Raw genomic sequence first — 13,346 nt, forward strand, 5'->3', positions numbered from 1 at the left:
ATGTAATAGGTATAGATACCAGCAAAAATAGCAATTGCAATTTGCATGTCACAATGACATTGTCTCGTATAGAGACCATCACCCCAATTCATCTAAATGTTAATTTTTTTTGGTCCATCATTCACGTAAATGTCACATTTAGCGGAAGAAAATGCAGCTTTGGTGCTTATTGGGTGTGCTGGCAGATCCATTTTTTCAAAAGGGGAACAAAGAAAAGGCTAGAAGCTCTCACTAGCCTTTCACCCATGACCAAGAGACGAAAATTGAGACTGCTAACTTCTCTCACTTGCTCCTTTAAGAATGACTCTACCTCCAATGATTTCACATTGTGATGGAGACATTGTGTGTTGCATGGACATGCTTCATGCTTTATGGCCTTAAAACTCTATAATATCAACTAAGGCATTTTGTAGAAAGTAAGGAAGGTTTGTCCATGTGTTGCGGATGGTGTGGTGTCTTTCGTTCTCTTACAGAAATACAAGCAAATAATGCCACGGATCCCGAAAGAGAAAGACCAAGTACCCTTCAACCATTGAACATGCCCACTTTAAAGGTTTTTCTTCAAACAAACAAACCCACCAACCTCCCCACCAAAAAAAAACATGCTGAATGTAAAAGAGTACTGGCCATTGAATCACTAGCACAATACTACTCTTTGTGGAATAAATGCAAATTCTCAACTAATATAGTACAAGTACTATCTTATCTTGTTACTTGATACCAATGTGTGATAAGTATATGCCAATATAAATGATTAAATGGGTAGCTATTACTACTTAGCCGGATGGGAAAAAAAGTACTGCATGTTTATAAGGAAATCAAATTTGGCATTATGGCTAATGAGTCCAATTTCAAAAAGCGACCAGCCCTCGAACTCACAGAATACATGACACCTTGGTCATGGTGGGGGGGGGGGGGGGGTAGATGGATCATGGATGACAGACAGTCAACATAATCTGATTAAGCATCTAATTCAATCACACTTTATTTGGAAGCAAAGGCCATTATTGAGCAAAACAATGAATCATAGAAACTTTTTTTTTTTCTTTTCAAATCATTTCATAGCTGGCTAAGAAGGACCACAATACTCCTTACAAATGATTGAGTAAAGCAATCATGAACTAGGTCCAATCAAGAGGAAAAAAATCCGTAATTATTTTGGTTGCAACTGCATGATGTTTTTTACGTGCCATGATGTATAGAAGATCTTGTTTGACCGGACAAGGAAAGGGATTGCAAGTTTGACGGAAATTCACAAATGGAATACAAAAGCCCTGAAATTTCTAATGACAAAATGTATTTAACAAATATGATGTTTATTGGAAAGTTCTTAGCACTGAAGCCAAAAGCTTATATTTATTGGAAAATTCTTAGCTCTGAAGCCAAAGCCTGCGTATTATATACAAAGTGCGTAAGAGTTGTTGTTGCCTCTTGTGAGATGTGTCAAGGAATCTTGTTCACTGGAGTTTCCTTCTGACCAGTCCTTTGAAAAAGTCAAAGCTGTAACACAGTAGAAAATTATTTTTAATTTCAATTTTTATTTTTATAATCAGGACATGCAATAACGTAATTTGAAACTTCATTTCATTAATAAACGTGCCAGATGAAATTTATCACTGTTTCTGATAAGTACATGTGTGCTTCAAATTTCAAAAGTTCCAAGTGATGAAACTGTTGATTGTTTTTTCCAGAAGTATTTTTAGCACAACTTAATCATGCAGTTAGAAGAAAAAAGGCATTTTGTTCCATTACCTATTACCATCAGGGTGGAGCTCACACATATGATTGTCATCACCGACAGCCAGCAAATATCCCGAGGATGTCAACCCCTACGCATAAAAAGAATTAGATAATGGAAAAATTACTCTCCAGCAATAATGACAACTGAAGTTAATCCATCAATATTACCATTGGAAATGGTTGACAGATAATTTACATATATCAAATTCTTCCACTTGATTTAACAATTTCAGTTTTGAAAATTTCTAACCCGTATCACTAATATAAATCATGATTAGTGCAACACACTACTAACTTTAAATAAAATGCAAACATGATTAGTGCTCTATTGTAATTACAGTAGGTCAGGAGGAATAGTTCATATATGCCAAACCTGAATAGTTACCACATGTTCGATCACTTTGTCCTCATTCTTCTCCTGTACAACAACTCTCTGTCCACTGCACAACATTTTGAATATATAAATGACTGCACAGCTAAATCATTCCACATACATGCATAAACAGGTTGTTCCAAATGAAAGCATAAACAGAACGATGAACAGAACAATATGTTACTTCGTTTCAGCTGCTAACTAAAATCAATGAATGAGTTTAGTTATTAGTATTCTCTGAAGCACAGACTTCTACATGGACACCAAACACAACACTGATACAAACATTGCAACACAACTAATGTAAAAAATATAAGACACCAAGACGCTGCCATATATAGAACCTAAAACGATAATCAAGATTTGTATATTCTTGTATATTAACCTTCCTAGGATAATAACCCTCAGAAAAACAGAGACATTATTTTTTCATATTTTATAATACATTTTAAGCTGACCATTCTGATTTTTTTTAAAAAAATTTAAATATTTTTTTATAATACTAGTGTTCTTGAAGTGTCCATCCATATGGAGGTGTTGACTACAGTGTCTAAACCATATAAAAGTGTTGTTTCAAGAGTCTAAGCTGATAAAAAATAATTTAAGTGGATACCTAGTGAGGAGTGTCTGACATGTCATGTAAATGTTAATGTTGTAAATGTGTATGACGTCTCAAGCAAGAAGAACATCCGCGCTTCATAGTTAGTATTATGAGTTTATGACAATATGTTTGGGAATTCAGATTCAACTCCATGATTAAAATTACTAGGTATCAAGGGTAAAAGGAAGTAATATTTAGAAGTTTAAGATAATGATTATTGGCTAGTTTTAGTGATTTGAATTTCAAAGTGAAAGGATAAGAATAAAATGATGATAAGAGGACAAATGGAGACATTTTGTCTTTTTTTTCCCCGGGACAGGTGACAAATGTGAGTTGGAGACCAAAAAATGATGAAAAGCAGGAATAACATGAATGGCAGAGGTCCCTCATAGTTCTATCGTGTAAAAGTCATTAAAAACTTTTATTTAAAGCTGGGGTGAAGTGGAGTCAAAGGCTCCTCTATGTATAAATATAAATGATAATGACTTTCAACAAATTATGCAGCCACACACGATGGAAATTTATTCACTGACTGCTAGGTTAGTCACCAAAATATCACGAAAAATAGTGTCCAGGGTAACAATGATTCTCTGATTTTATATAGGCAAAGTAACAGAAAATTCAATCACCTTGTTGTTAACATATTTCAATTTTGCAACCTCAATCATGATCCCTAACTTCTCCTTCAACTTTACCCATGCCAACAAGCAGCCTTTAGCTCACATTCTTTGTGATATTTGGAGCACATGTCAATGTGTCGTATAATTCAAGGCATTAAAAAAAACAAAAAATAAAATTCAAAGGCAATTACCAGTCAAATCTCCCAAGTCTTACTACAAATCCTTGCAAAAAAAAAAAAAAACTACTGGTGAGAGTTTTTAAAATCAAGTCACCTGTGCAACCATGTCTTGATATAAAGCTCCTCTAGGGTTTGAAATCCTGCATTTAACAGAATAGGTGAAGCTCAAAATTACCTTACTAATCAAAATATTTGGTGATGTAGAGTATCGGGGGCCTAAAATACAGTAAATTAAAGAAAACTCTGAAGTTGGGAAACAATTTAATTGCAAAATGTTAACTGAAACTCTTTTGGTTGTTTATTTTTTATTTTCTTTTTTGAAATAAATGTCTATATTGTCCTCCAGAGATGTATGTGAGATCATATTGGTCATCCATATATTGAAACATTGAATTGGTCCTTCAATTAAAAGCCATTAGTTTTGAGAATAGACCCCCTCATGAAATTTTCACTGATCTTGTCTTGTGAGTGTCTATCTTCCTTTTCATAAACATTCCCTATTTAATGTCTATGAAGAGAAAAAGAGAGTGAGAGAGAGACGGAGTCATTTGAAAATCTAAGATGGAATGGAAGGGATCTATTCCTATTAGTTTTGTTCTTCTGGGGACCAATTTGATGGCATAAGTTGACATTGAAATTGATGCATTTATAAATGAACAAAAAACCTAAGGAAACCTTACCATTGTGTCAGGCCTCACTGTCAAAGTCAAGAGTACACGCCATTAAAAGAAACAGTAAATCTTTATAAAGGGAAAAAATACGCAGACAAAAGAAAAATAGAGGCTTATGAAGTTTTGGACTTGCAATGGTATACAAATAATCATTTTTCAATTATATCCATAATTGGTGCATCCTATGCCCTATAGTTATATTACTTATATCCCTCTTTCCTCCTGTGCAAGTTTCTCCACTTCCCCAAAATATAAATTTCCACAATTTCCATCTCTATATATAGCTTGATGGATTTTAGATATAAAAGAATGGGTTTACAAGTGACTTCCAATGTGATTGATACGCAAGGGTGTGCAAGAAGCATACATTCAAGAAGTTGATTCAAATTGTTAAAAGATTTTATCTATCCATGAGTTTTTTCAGAGAAAGGAAGATAGAGGAATAAACACAGGTACAAAATGTTTACACAAACATGATAACCAGAAGAATTGAGGTATGATGTCAGAGATGATACCAACAAGAATATTCAAACTAAGGAGTTGAATAGCACAGTACCTTGATTCACAAATAAATCATAAAATTTCTCAAATTTGTTAAAAAAGGCTGCTAGAACATCTTCTCTTTGAAATTGGTAAGCTCCTGTATAGAACCCTTTTAGAATTGTATTTAAGGATGTTGTTGGGTTCTTATTATTGACATTCAAGCCTATTCCTGTGAAAGCATGAGATTTGTTATGACCTTCATCATGAGCATAAACTTGACAATCATTTTATTCTGACGAAAATGGCATTGAGGAGAATCAAATTCTCTGCTGCAGAGAACATGGATTTAATAGACAAGTTCAGCTAATTGAGTAAATGGGATGGAAGTGAAATCAATCACTATTGAACGGCATTGCTACTCAAGAATAATTTATTACCTGCACTAACATTGAACTTCTTTGATTTATATGTCGAGGTACAAAGAATGCCTCCAACTTTACAGCCATTTAAGTAAAGATCATTTGGCCACTTGATTCTAACATCTATGCTGGGTAACCCCTGGAATGGAAGGTGTTGCAATAAAATGTATTTAAGTGACCACAATCCCAAACAATCAGAGAACAAATTAACATTGCGACAAATCATGCATGTTGATTTGGAAAAGTGCCAAATACAAAGTAAACAACACCATTCTTACTGCTGCCTACAACTTCACAGTTTTTCTCAGCATCACATAAAACACCATCAGGCATCAGTTTCCCCAAAAGTATTAGACTTTTCAGTTTATTTAGTCAACAACTTCTGCACATATGAACTGTGCAAATAGAAAATACATCTACTTAAATTTGTTAACCTGACTACAATTTTACCTTATCAAATTCCCTGGCAAGCTAGGTATCAAGGCAGTACTTCAAAACAAAGAACTTACATTTTTGTCACAGATATCCTTGATTGCCTCTGTCATAGCAAGGGAAACCACATACTGAACCAAAGGAACGACTCGTCCATCCTCCATTTGCATAGTAAAAGAAAACATGAGGCAACCTAATGGAGACTCCCAGACATTCTTCGACCGACCTAAGAGTTTAAGTTCTCAGAGCAGCTTTGACTTTAACTAAATTAAAAGGACAGAGAATCACAAACAGCAACACATAGTATCATATTCATATCAAACCTCGTCCCTTGGTCTGAACATCAGCAATGCAAACTGTACCAATGGGAAGCTCACAAAAGTTGCTGCACAAGAATGCCAGATTTAGGCACAACAAAGTTAATAAAACACAGAGCATAGAGAAGGCAAAAGTGCAGAACATACTGAGAAACGATATCGTGCGTTGAATTTAAGTCTGGAGACCAAATGAGAAGCCTGCCAAATTGATTGGTGGAAAGAGAATCCATGTAGGAATGAACTTGGAAAAAGCCTTGCATAACAGAATTATCCATCTCCGAATGCAAAACGAGCGAGAGTTTTTCATCCTCGGGAAGCTTCAGTGTGCTACTGGTCTTTATAGCTTTAGCAGTTTCATTCTCTGCCAGTGATTTGCCACACAAAACCAGCAAACTGCACGCCACACCTGATAAAAAAGGACGAACAACTGTTTCATTCTCAACATTCAAGCTTTACTCGATCGAATTGTTCAATAACAAATGAATTGGTTAATTAATATTAAAGGCTTAAACTTGAACTTTACTCAGCTAACATTATATGATATATCTGAGAGCACACAAAGACCAAACCTGAAGATGCCATGAATGCAGCAGGTGTAGAACAACGGTGGTTGCAGAGCTTCTTTGTGGTGGCTGACAGCAGCGACGCTGTCAACGCAGGGTTGCGCAACAGCATCAACGTTTATTCTCCGACTTCAAAAAAGCGTTATCTAGGTCGGGAAAAACAAGGTGGTTCCATTCCGTGACCGATTATTATAGGTTTTTGTTTTTTTTGCAATTGAGTCATCAAAACTTTGGAAAATTGCATGAACCCAACAATATCACACATGGCATGGCATTTTGAGAGGAGAACGTGTCGTATATATACGAATTTTATAGATATTTGTATGTATTTATGAAAATTCATTCATAGTTATTTCTTACTAAAATATAACTTTTTTTAAAAACAAATAATGTTAAATTTTGCTTATTGTAATTTGCCTTGAATTATAGTATCAAGTATAATCAAATAGTAAAATCAATATCGATATAAAAGGGAGAACAATAATATCATTTGATTGCAAATGTAATCATGTATATCCTTGCCTACACGACTTAAGCCTACATACATATTTTAGTTCTCTTTAGAGTTTACAAACAAAGAGTTAAAAAAATAAAAAATGATATGTATAGAGATTAAAAGATAAAATGTTTAAAGTATAGAAACTAAAATAATTTTTTTAAGTATAAAGACTAAATGAACCATTAAACCAATTATTTTTTGCAGCAATTAAACCAACTATTTATAAAACTATCTAAATTTAATTTATTGTGAGTTTTCATATATTTATGTATACGATTTTCTTAAAATTTATTTTTATCCTAATTGTTGACATTGAAATGATAAACAAAACTTATCATTGTGGCTGGTGCAGATGGGAAGGTGTTGAGCTGTGATTCTACTTCTAGAGTAGTATCAATCAATTTTGCAAAATAACACGAGAGAGAAGAAGGACTAGTTAGCAAGTTTGAAAATTTAGGAAGAGGTTGCAAGTTGCAAGTTGCAAGTTGCAGGTGATGAATAAGTAAAATTGGAGAGTGGGAGATGAAGGGGGAAGAAGAGGTTGCAAGTTGCATGTCAGGTTTGAACATAATAAACAAATAGCTAATGACTGTAATGTAACTGTTGCTGTGTTGTTATTTACTATTCTTTTTAATGTTGTTCAGAGGTCAGAGTGGAAGCTGCATCGTCTTGAGTGCCAGGTCCTCTCCAGGCTCGACCATGACAAGAGAAAATCTCTCACACCGTCCATACGCCTGATGCTTAGACTTCATCTTCGGAGGAAGCTGCAAAATGATAAGGTATATAGAAAAGTTAATATTTGATTCATGTATTGGTGCAAGAAAGCAGGAACTGCTTCTTACATTATGAAATCTTACTTCCTTTTCTTGTCAAATGGAGTGTGCCTGTAAACATTTATTAATGCCATGCTACAAAAATTGTGGTCCTTCACTGAGCAAAATGACATCATGTGATCTATGTAGCCGACCTCACTTAGTGGAATCAGGCTTATGTCATCGTCGTTGTTGTTGTTACAAAAATGCAGACCTTATCACTTTCATTCAATTGACAAACTTCATTAATATTTGGAAGTGCGAAGGAATTGTCAATGTAAATACTGAAAGATCAGTTTTGCAAAACCTTTTTTTTTTTTATCTTTCCAAAGGACCATTCAATTTTTCTTTTTCATGTCAAACATGGGAAAAACAATCTTTGTTAGTTACCGACTCTTGTGCAATGTCTATATATGCCTGTCAATTACTTACATTCTAAAAATGTGTTTGATATAGCAATCACAGTAGCTAATGTCACAATCTCATAAGATTAACATGGAGTAAGTTATTTCAAACGCGACTGGAGCTTACATAGATTCCAAACAGCTTAATATATAGACTGTTGTGCTTAATATATTCTTTGCTAACCAGTCTGTTGGATACTTGCCTTCCTCGTTACTTTCTTAATTTCTATATTCAGTTGCACTCACATTTGCCTTCATAAACTTGCTTTTGATGACTTATCCTTAAATTTCCTTTTCGTGGCTTTGAAAAGTTTTTTCTGTGTATTCAGAAAGATTTTTTCACCCACTGATCTGAACATTGATCAGCTATAAGAGAGAATTTTTTTTTTTTTTTTTTATTGCCAGATCGTCCCAAGCACTGCAATGGACAACTACAACTTGGTGGAGGCATTAGTGGCTTGTATCCTTTTTATTACTATTTTTACTGCAAGTTTAATGAAGTGAACTTAGATTTTTGTCCATGATGATTGTTCTTTTTAACGTTCGCTTCCATGAAGACATGTCTGACATCACAGAGGAGCAACTGGTGCTTTATGCAAAGATGGCTAATCTTGTAAACTCCATACTGCAATGGCCAGAAATCAATATAAAAGAGATTGCAGAAAATTTTTCTAAGGTCTTATGCTCCTATACCTAAATCATTTGATGCAACTGTTATAAATTTTTCTCATGTAAAATCACACACAGCACTCTCCATTGACGAAAAGGTTATGTCCATGTGGATTTATACATATTTGTTTTAGATAGGGTCTTTTTTATGTGGATTTGACTCTCTCATGAAGCCATTCTAAGGTCTGATCCTTCTAATCCTGTAGTTTGCATGTAATGCACATACCATTTGTGACAGTGAGTTGAGACCCGTGGGAACAGGATTGTATCCTGTTATTTCCATCATCAATCACAGGTAACTACTTAGTCTACTCCCCTCCCCCATCCCAATATATGTATATATTATATCCTATTTCTTGGTAGTGTTCTAATCTTGGTTGTACCATCTAGCTGTTTGCCCAATTCTGTGTTGGTGTTTGAGGGAAGGTCCGCTTTGGTACCTACTGTGCAGCATATACCCACAGGTACTGAGGTATGTTTTATTTTCTTGCCCAAGTCGAAATAATAATTTGCCATATTTAGTTCAATGGTTTATAGAGCAAGAAACGTCATTTGGTGATCATTTGTGCAAACTCAGAAACGCTTGGGCTGAAAATTAGGATTTAACCATCTTGTTTCACAATAGTCCTCTCCTGTGTTGTAGCTTGTTCTGTATCTCTGTAATCATAAATGCTCATGCTTAGCTTCATATATTTTCTATGTCTAATATCATTCATTTTTCTCTAAGTTATCTCCACTTTTTTTTATAACTATGATGGTGAGGATGTAAAACCAAATTTGGCTAGTTCTACCTAAATATGGGTAAAGTAAAAAATTGCTGTGAAACTGTCAATAACACTTTTGACCCCAAATCCCAATTCTATCATTGAATCACCCTTAATATGATATATGCATTATGAGGAAAATTCATTCTTTCGGTTGCTTGAGCACTGGACAACTTTGGCTTGACACTGCTTCCTGTTTTAGTTTGCTACATCTACTACTATTTTGTCCTGTCCAGAGCCAGCAGCTACAAATCTTTGTAGTTCTTAATTGTTTCCACAGTGACAGCAGTTCCATGTTTACTACTCTAACTGCTAAATTTTCTGGCCATTAGCACAACTTACATTTCTCTAATTGACTTGATTGGCAGTTGCAACTTTTTTCTTTTGTGCTTAGAAACTTTTTGGGTTGGGGCAGATCTCATATCCAATAGATGATGATAGTGTCAAATTGGAAGATGTTGCATGATATCTTTATTCTTTTCCAGTTCATGTTCAATACACATTTATTTATGTTTCAAGGTGCCGATAAGTTATATAGAGACTGCTGGAAGCACTATGACTCAACAGAATGCTCTAAAGAGCAGTACCTTTTACTTGTACATGTCCTCGCTGTTCTAAAGTGGTACTTGCTATATTACTTAATCTGGGGTATTTTCTTTTGGGCTTGTGTTGATTGGCTTATTCAGTTAAGTTAGTTTTGCAGGGTGAGTATGATGATATCCAAGAAAGTGCAATTCTAGAAGGATACAAATGCAAAAGTGAAAAATGTGGTGGTTTCTTGCTTTGTACAACTGATACGTAGCCTATGCCTGTATAAATGTTCCAGTAGCTGAAGGGGAACTTTATAATCTTTTACTGGCTATTGATTTTGTAGTTTGATGGTACATCATCCCCTATATGAACAAGAGTGAGATCAAAGATAGACAAACCTACCAGGTGCTTTTATGTCTTTCTTATCAATGACCTTATTTTGATTTTTTAATCTGCTAAAATTTTGAAGATGGGAAAGGATTCCAATGCCAAGGTTGTGGACTAGTTAGGGACAAGGAGGAGATAAAGAGAATTACAACTGAAATTAAATTGCTATCTGAAGAAAAAATTATCTCCTCTTCCACTTGCAGTATCCTTTAATGTTTCTGACAAAAAATTATAATTGCAATAGCTATATCACCTAAACTATTTTCCTTTTGCATTTCAATCTTCTCTTCTTCCCTCCCCCTCCCCCCGATAGACATGATCCATATGCACATAAAATCGATTTCCAGTTTGTCCATGAAGTCAAATCCTTGACTATTTGTAGATTATCAAGAAGCTATTTCCATATATAAATGGATTGAGAAGCTGCAAACAGAACTCTATCATCCTTTATCAGTCAACTTGATGCAAAATAGGGAGAAGATTTTGAAGGTAAGCTCCTCCTTGTAGTTCTCTATCTATTTTACATTTTTATTCTTATTCCCTTGTTAATATATCTTGCTTGATGATATCAAGCTCAACCTTGCCATACATGCTTTACTCAGCCCAATCCTATGGATATTTGTTCGATGCATGTAGATGACTAGATGTTACTTGTGCCTTCTCAGTGCAAACAAATTCTCTTGCTGTTGAGTAGTCACTGAAATACATTAGATACTAGTTAATTAATATGGATTGGTTTACATTCTGTTTTGGATGACCATGTGAATAATATACCACATGTCTTGATGACAAATGGAGTTTGTCTCCTTCATATGTATCCAAAGTTTGCATAACTGCTCTTTTATTTCTTTTCTACTAGTAGACTCAATTTTGTCATTTATCAATTAAAACCTCTTGCATCAAGGAGCATGCTATATGTTCCACATGTAAAAATTAAAACTACTGTCCATTGAAGCAATAATTTATGTTTCAACTCTGGAATAATGGATCTAAAAATGACATTTTGTCCTTTGCAGTCACTAATGGAGCTGGAACACTGGGCAGAAGCTTTAGCATATTGCAAATTGACCATACCATTCTATCAAAGTATGTCATGCTGAACTTGGATCCTTAGTAAATGACACCAGAATGAGATTCCAATGCATTGATCTTTTCAGTAGTTTCAGACAGTTTGGAGTACCGCTGATAGCCATCATTAATTTTCATGGAAATCTTGAATCCCTTTGATTTAAGCAATCAGCAATGACTATAAGTTGTTACTTCATTGCAGGAGTGTATCCAGCTGTTCACCCTCTGCTTGGCTTGCAATATTATACTTGTGGAAAACTAGAATGGTAAGCATCTGTCAACTGAAGCTTTTATCTGTTGAGTCTTAAAATGGACGCAGGTTTTTGTTAAATTCTTTTACTCAGTGAAAGCATTTGTGGGGGCATAAAGAATTTCTCTCTTGCAAACAACGCGTAAGCAAGTTGACGTAGCTTATAGCTTACAAGCTAGTGAAATAAATAAAGCTTATTTACCCGACAATTTTAATTTGGCTAAACAAGCTTATTATAAACTAATTAAAAAAACTAGAAGCCAACTTATTTGGCATGTCAAAAACTATAAAAAAAATGTAGAGACAATTGAAATAATATATACTTGGTGTACTTAACATCCAATTTGTAATAATTTGTTTTAATGATCTAGCAATACATACTTGGATTACAACAAAAAAAAATGTACACAAACAATCAAAATCAAACTAATCTAAATATGTAATCAGTCGTCCTGAATAAAGCAGACCTGTTATTTTTGTTTAATGGTTTTGGTATATAGGTATCTGGGAGACACAGATGAAGCTGTTAAATCACTGATCAAGGCCGTGGATATACTACGGATTACTCATGGCACAAATACACCTTTCATGAAGGACCTCTTGATGAAGTTGGAAGAAGCCCGTGCCGAAGCGTCTTACAGATTGTCCCCTAAAGAGTAGTAGAATGTCGCAAATACACCTTTTATTAAGGACCTCCTGATGATAAAGTTGGAAGAAGCCCGTGCCTAAGCATCTTACCAATTGTGCTCTAAAGAGTAGTAGAATAACAAGTTGATGACTATGGTTGCTCTGCTGTTTGTACAAACTAGTCATTAAAACATCACACAAAAAGGATTAATAGGTGTTTTTATTAATGCTTGCATATTTGCTCAGTGAGCCGCATGAATCTCATTCGGACAAATTGCTAATGGCCAAAGAGATGGATGGGAATTTACTTTCTATTAATTGGGTACTTTCCATTTCCCAAAGTTCAGTTGGATTGCGTTGTTTCTTTTTTGGAAAATCTTATTAAACCTTCAATGTTTTAAAATTCCAATTTGACAAGTACAATTTATTATATAAAAAAAATCGTATTAAACCTTCTGTGTTTTAAAATTCAGATTTGGCAAATACAATTTATTATATTTTCACTTAATGTTACTTTTGATTCTTTCTGATTTAGTATTATTTTTTAATTTTGATCATTTATGTTTACAAAGGATTTTGTTCTGAATAAATATGTTAATAAAAAAATATGACACATCCATTAATACTAATTAAAATGATGACATAGCATTTCAGTTGAAATAACACTATTTCAAATGATGTTATTTTGATACTTTTAAGATTTTATAAAGTTTCAATTCAATTCATTAAGTTTTAAATGATTTCTTTGGTAATTCAAGTTTATGAAAAGTTTCATAGTGGTGCAATCAGTCCCATACACATAATGCCTACTTTTTTTTTTTTTTAAAAAAAAAAGACTCAATGTCTACTTATGGAAGGAGATGATCTTGACAACGTGTATGACCCTATAGCACCAAAAAATGTTTTAAACCTGAAAAGATACACGAGCCTCTTTTTT

General features: G+C 34.2%; 1 protein-coding gene and 1 pseudogene across 3 annotated transcripts; one reads left to right on the forward strand and one right to left on the reverse strand.

Annotated features, from left to right (window-relative positions):
* Positions 1–1,131: 1,131 nt before the first annotated feature.
* LOC114415379 (biotin--protein ligase 2-like) lies at positions 1,132–6,608 on the reverse strand. Of its 3 annotated transcripts, none has more exons than XM_028380032.1 (10): positions 6,405–6,604; positions 5,983–6,241; positions 5,842–5,903; positions 5,596–5,744; positions 5,105–5,225; positions 4,741–4,896; positions 3,608–3,653; positions 2,114–2,180; positions 1,753–1,829; positions 1,132–1,500 (listed from the first exon to the last, which is right to left on the reverse strand). In XM_028380032.1, exons 1-10 carry the CDS (start codon positions 6,508–6,510, stop codon positions 1,458–1,460), a joined length of 1,086 nt encoding a protein of 361 aa, XP_028235833.1. In that variant the 5' UTR covers positions 6,511–6,604; the 3' UTR covers positions 1,132–1,457. The 3 variants fall into 3 exon arrangements, 2 of the variants coding, with proteins under 2 accessions (XP_028235833.1, XP_028235834.1); XR_003667354.1 differs by lacking the exon at positions 1,132–1,500 and adding an exon at positions 3,344–3,440 and having other exon boundaries at positions 1,763–1,829; positions 6,405–6,608; XM_028380033.1 differs by lacking the exon at positions 4,741–4,896 and having other exon boundaries at positions 6,405–6,602.
* A 53-nt stretch (positions 6,609–6,661) lies between these two features.
* On the forward strand, positions 6,662–12,673 carry LOC114414299 (annotated as a pseudogene).
* The last annotated feature ends 673 nt before the right edge of the window (positions 12,674–13,346 follow it).

Source organism: Glycine soja, chromosome 6 (assembly GCF_004193775.1).
Source record: "Glycine soja cultivar W05 chromosome 6, ASM419377v2, whole genome shotgun sequence".
NCBI classification, from domain to species: Eukaryota; Viridiplantae; Streptophyta; class Magnoliopsida; order Fabales; family Fabaceae; genus Glycine; species Glycine soja.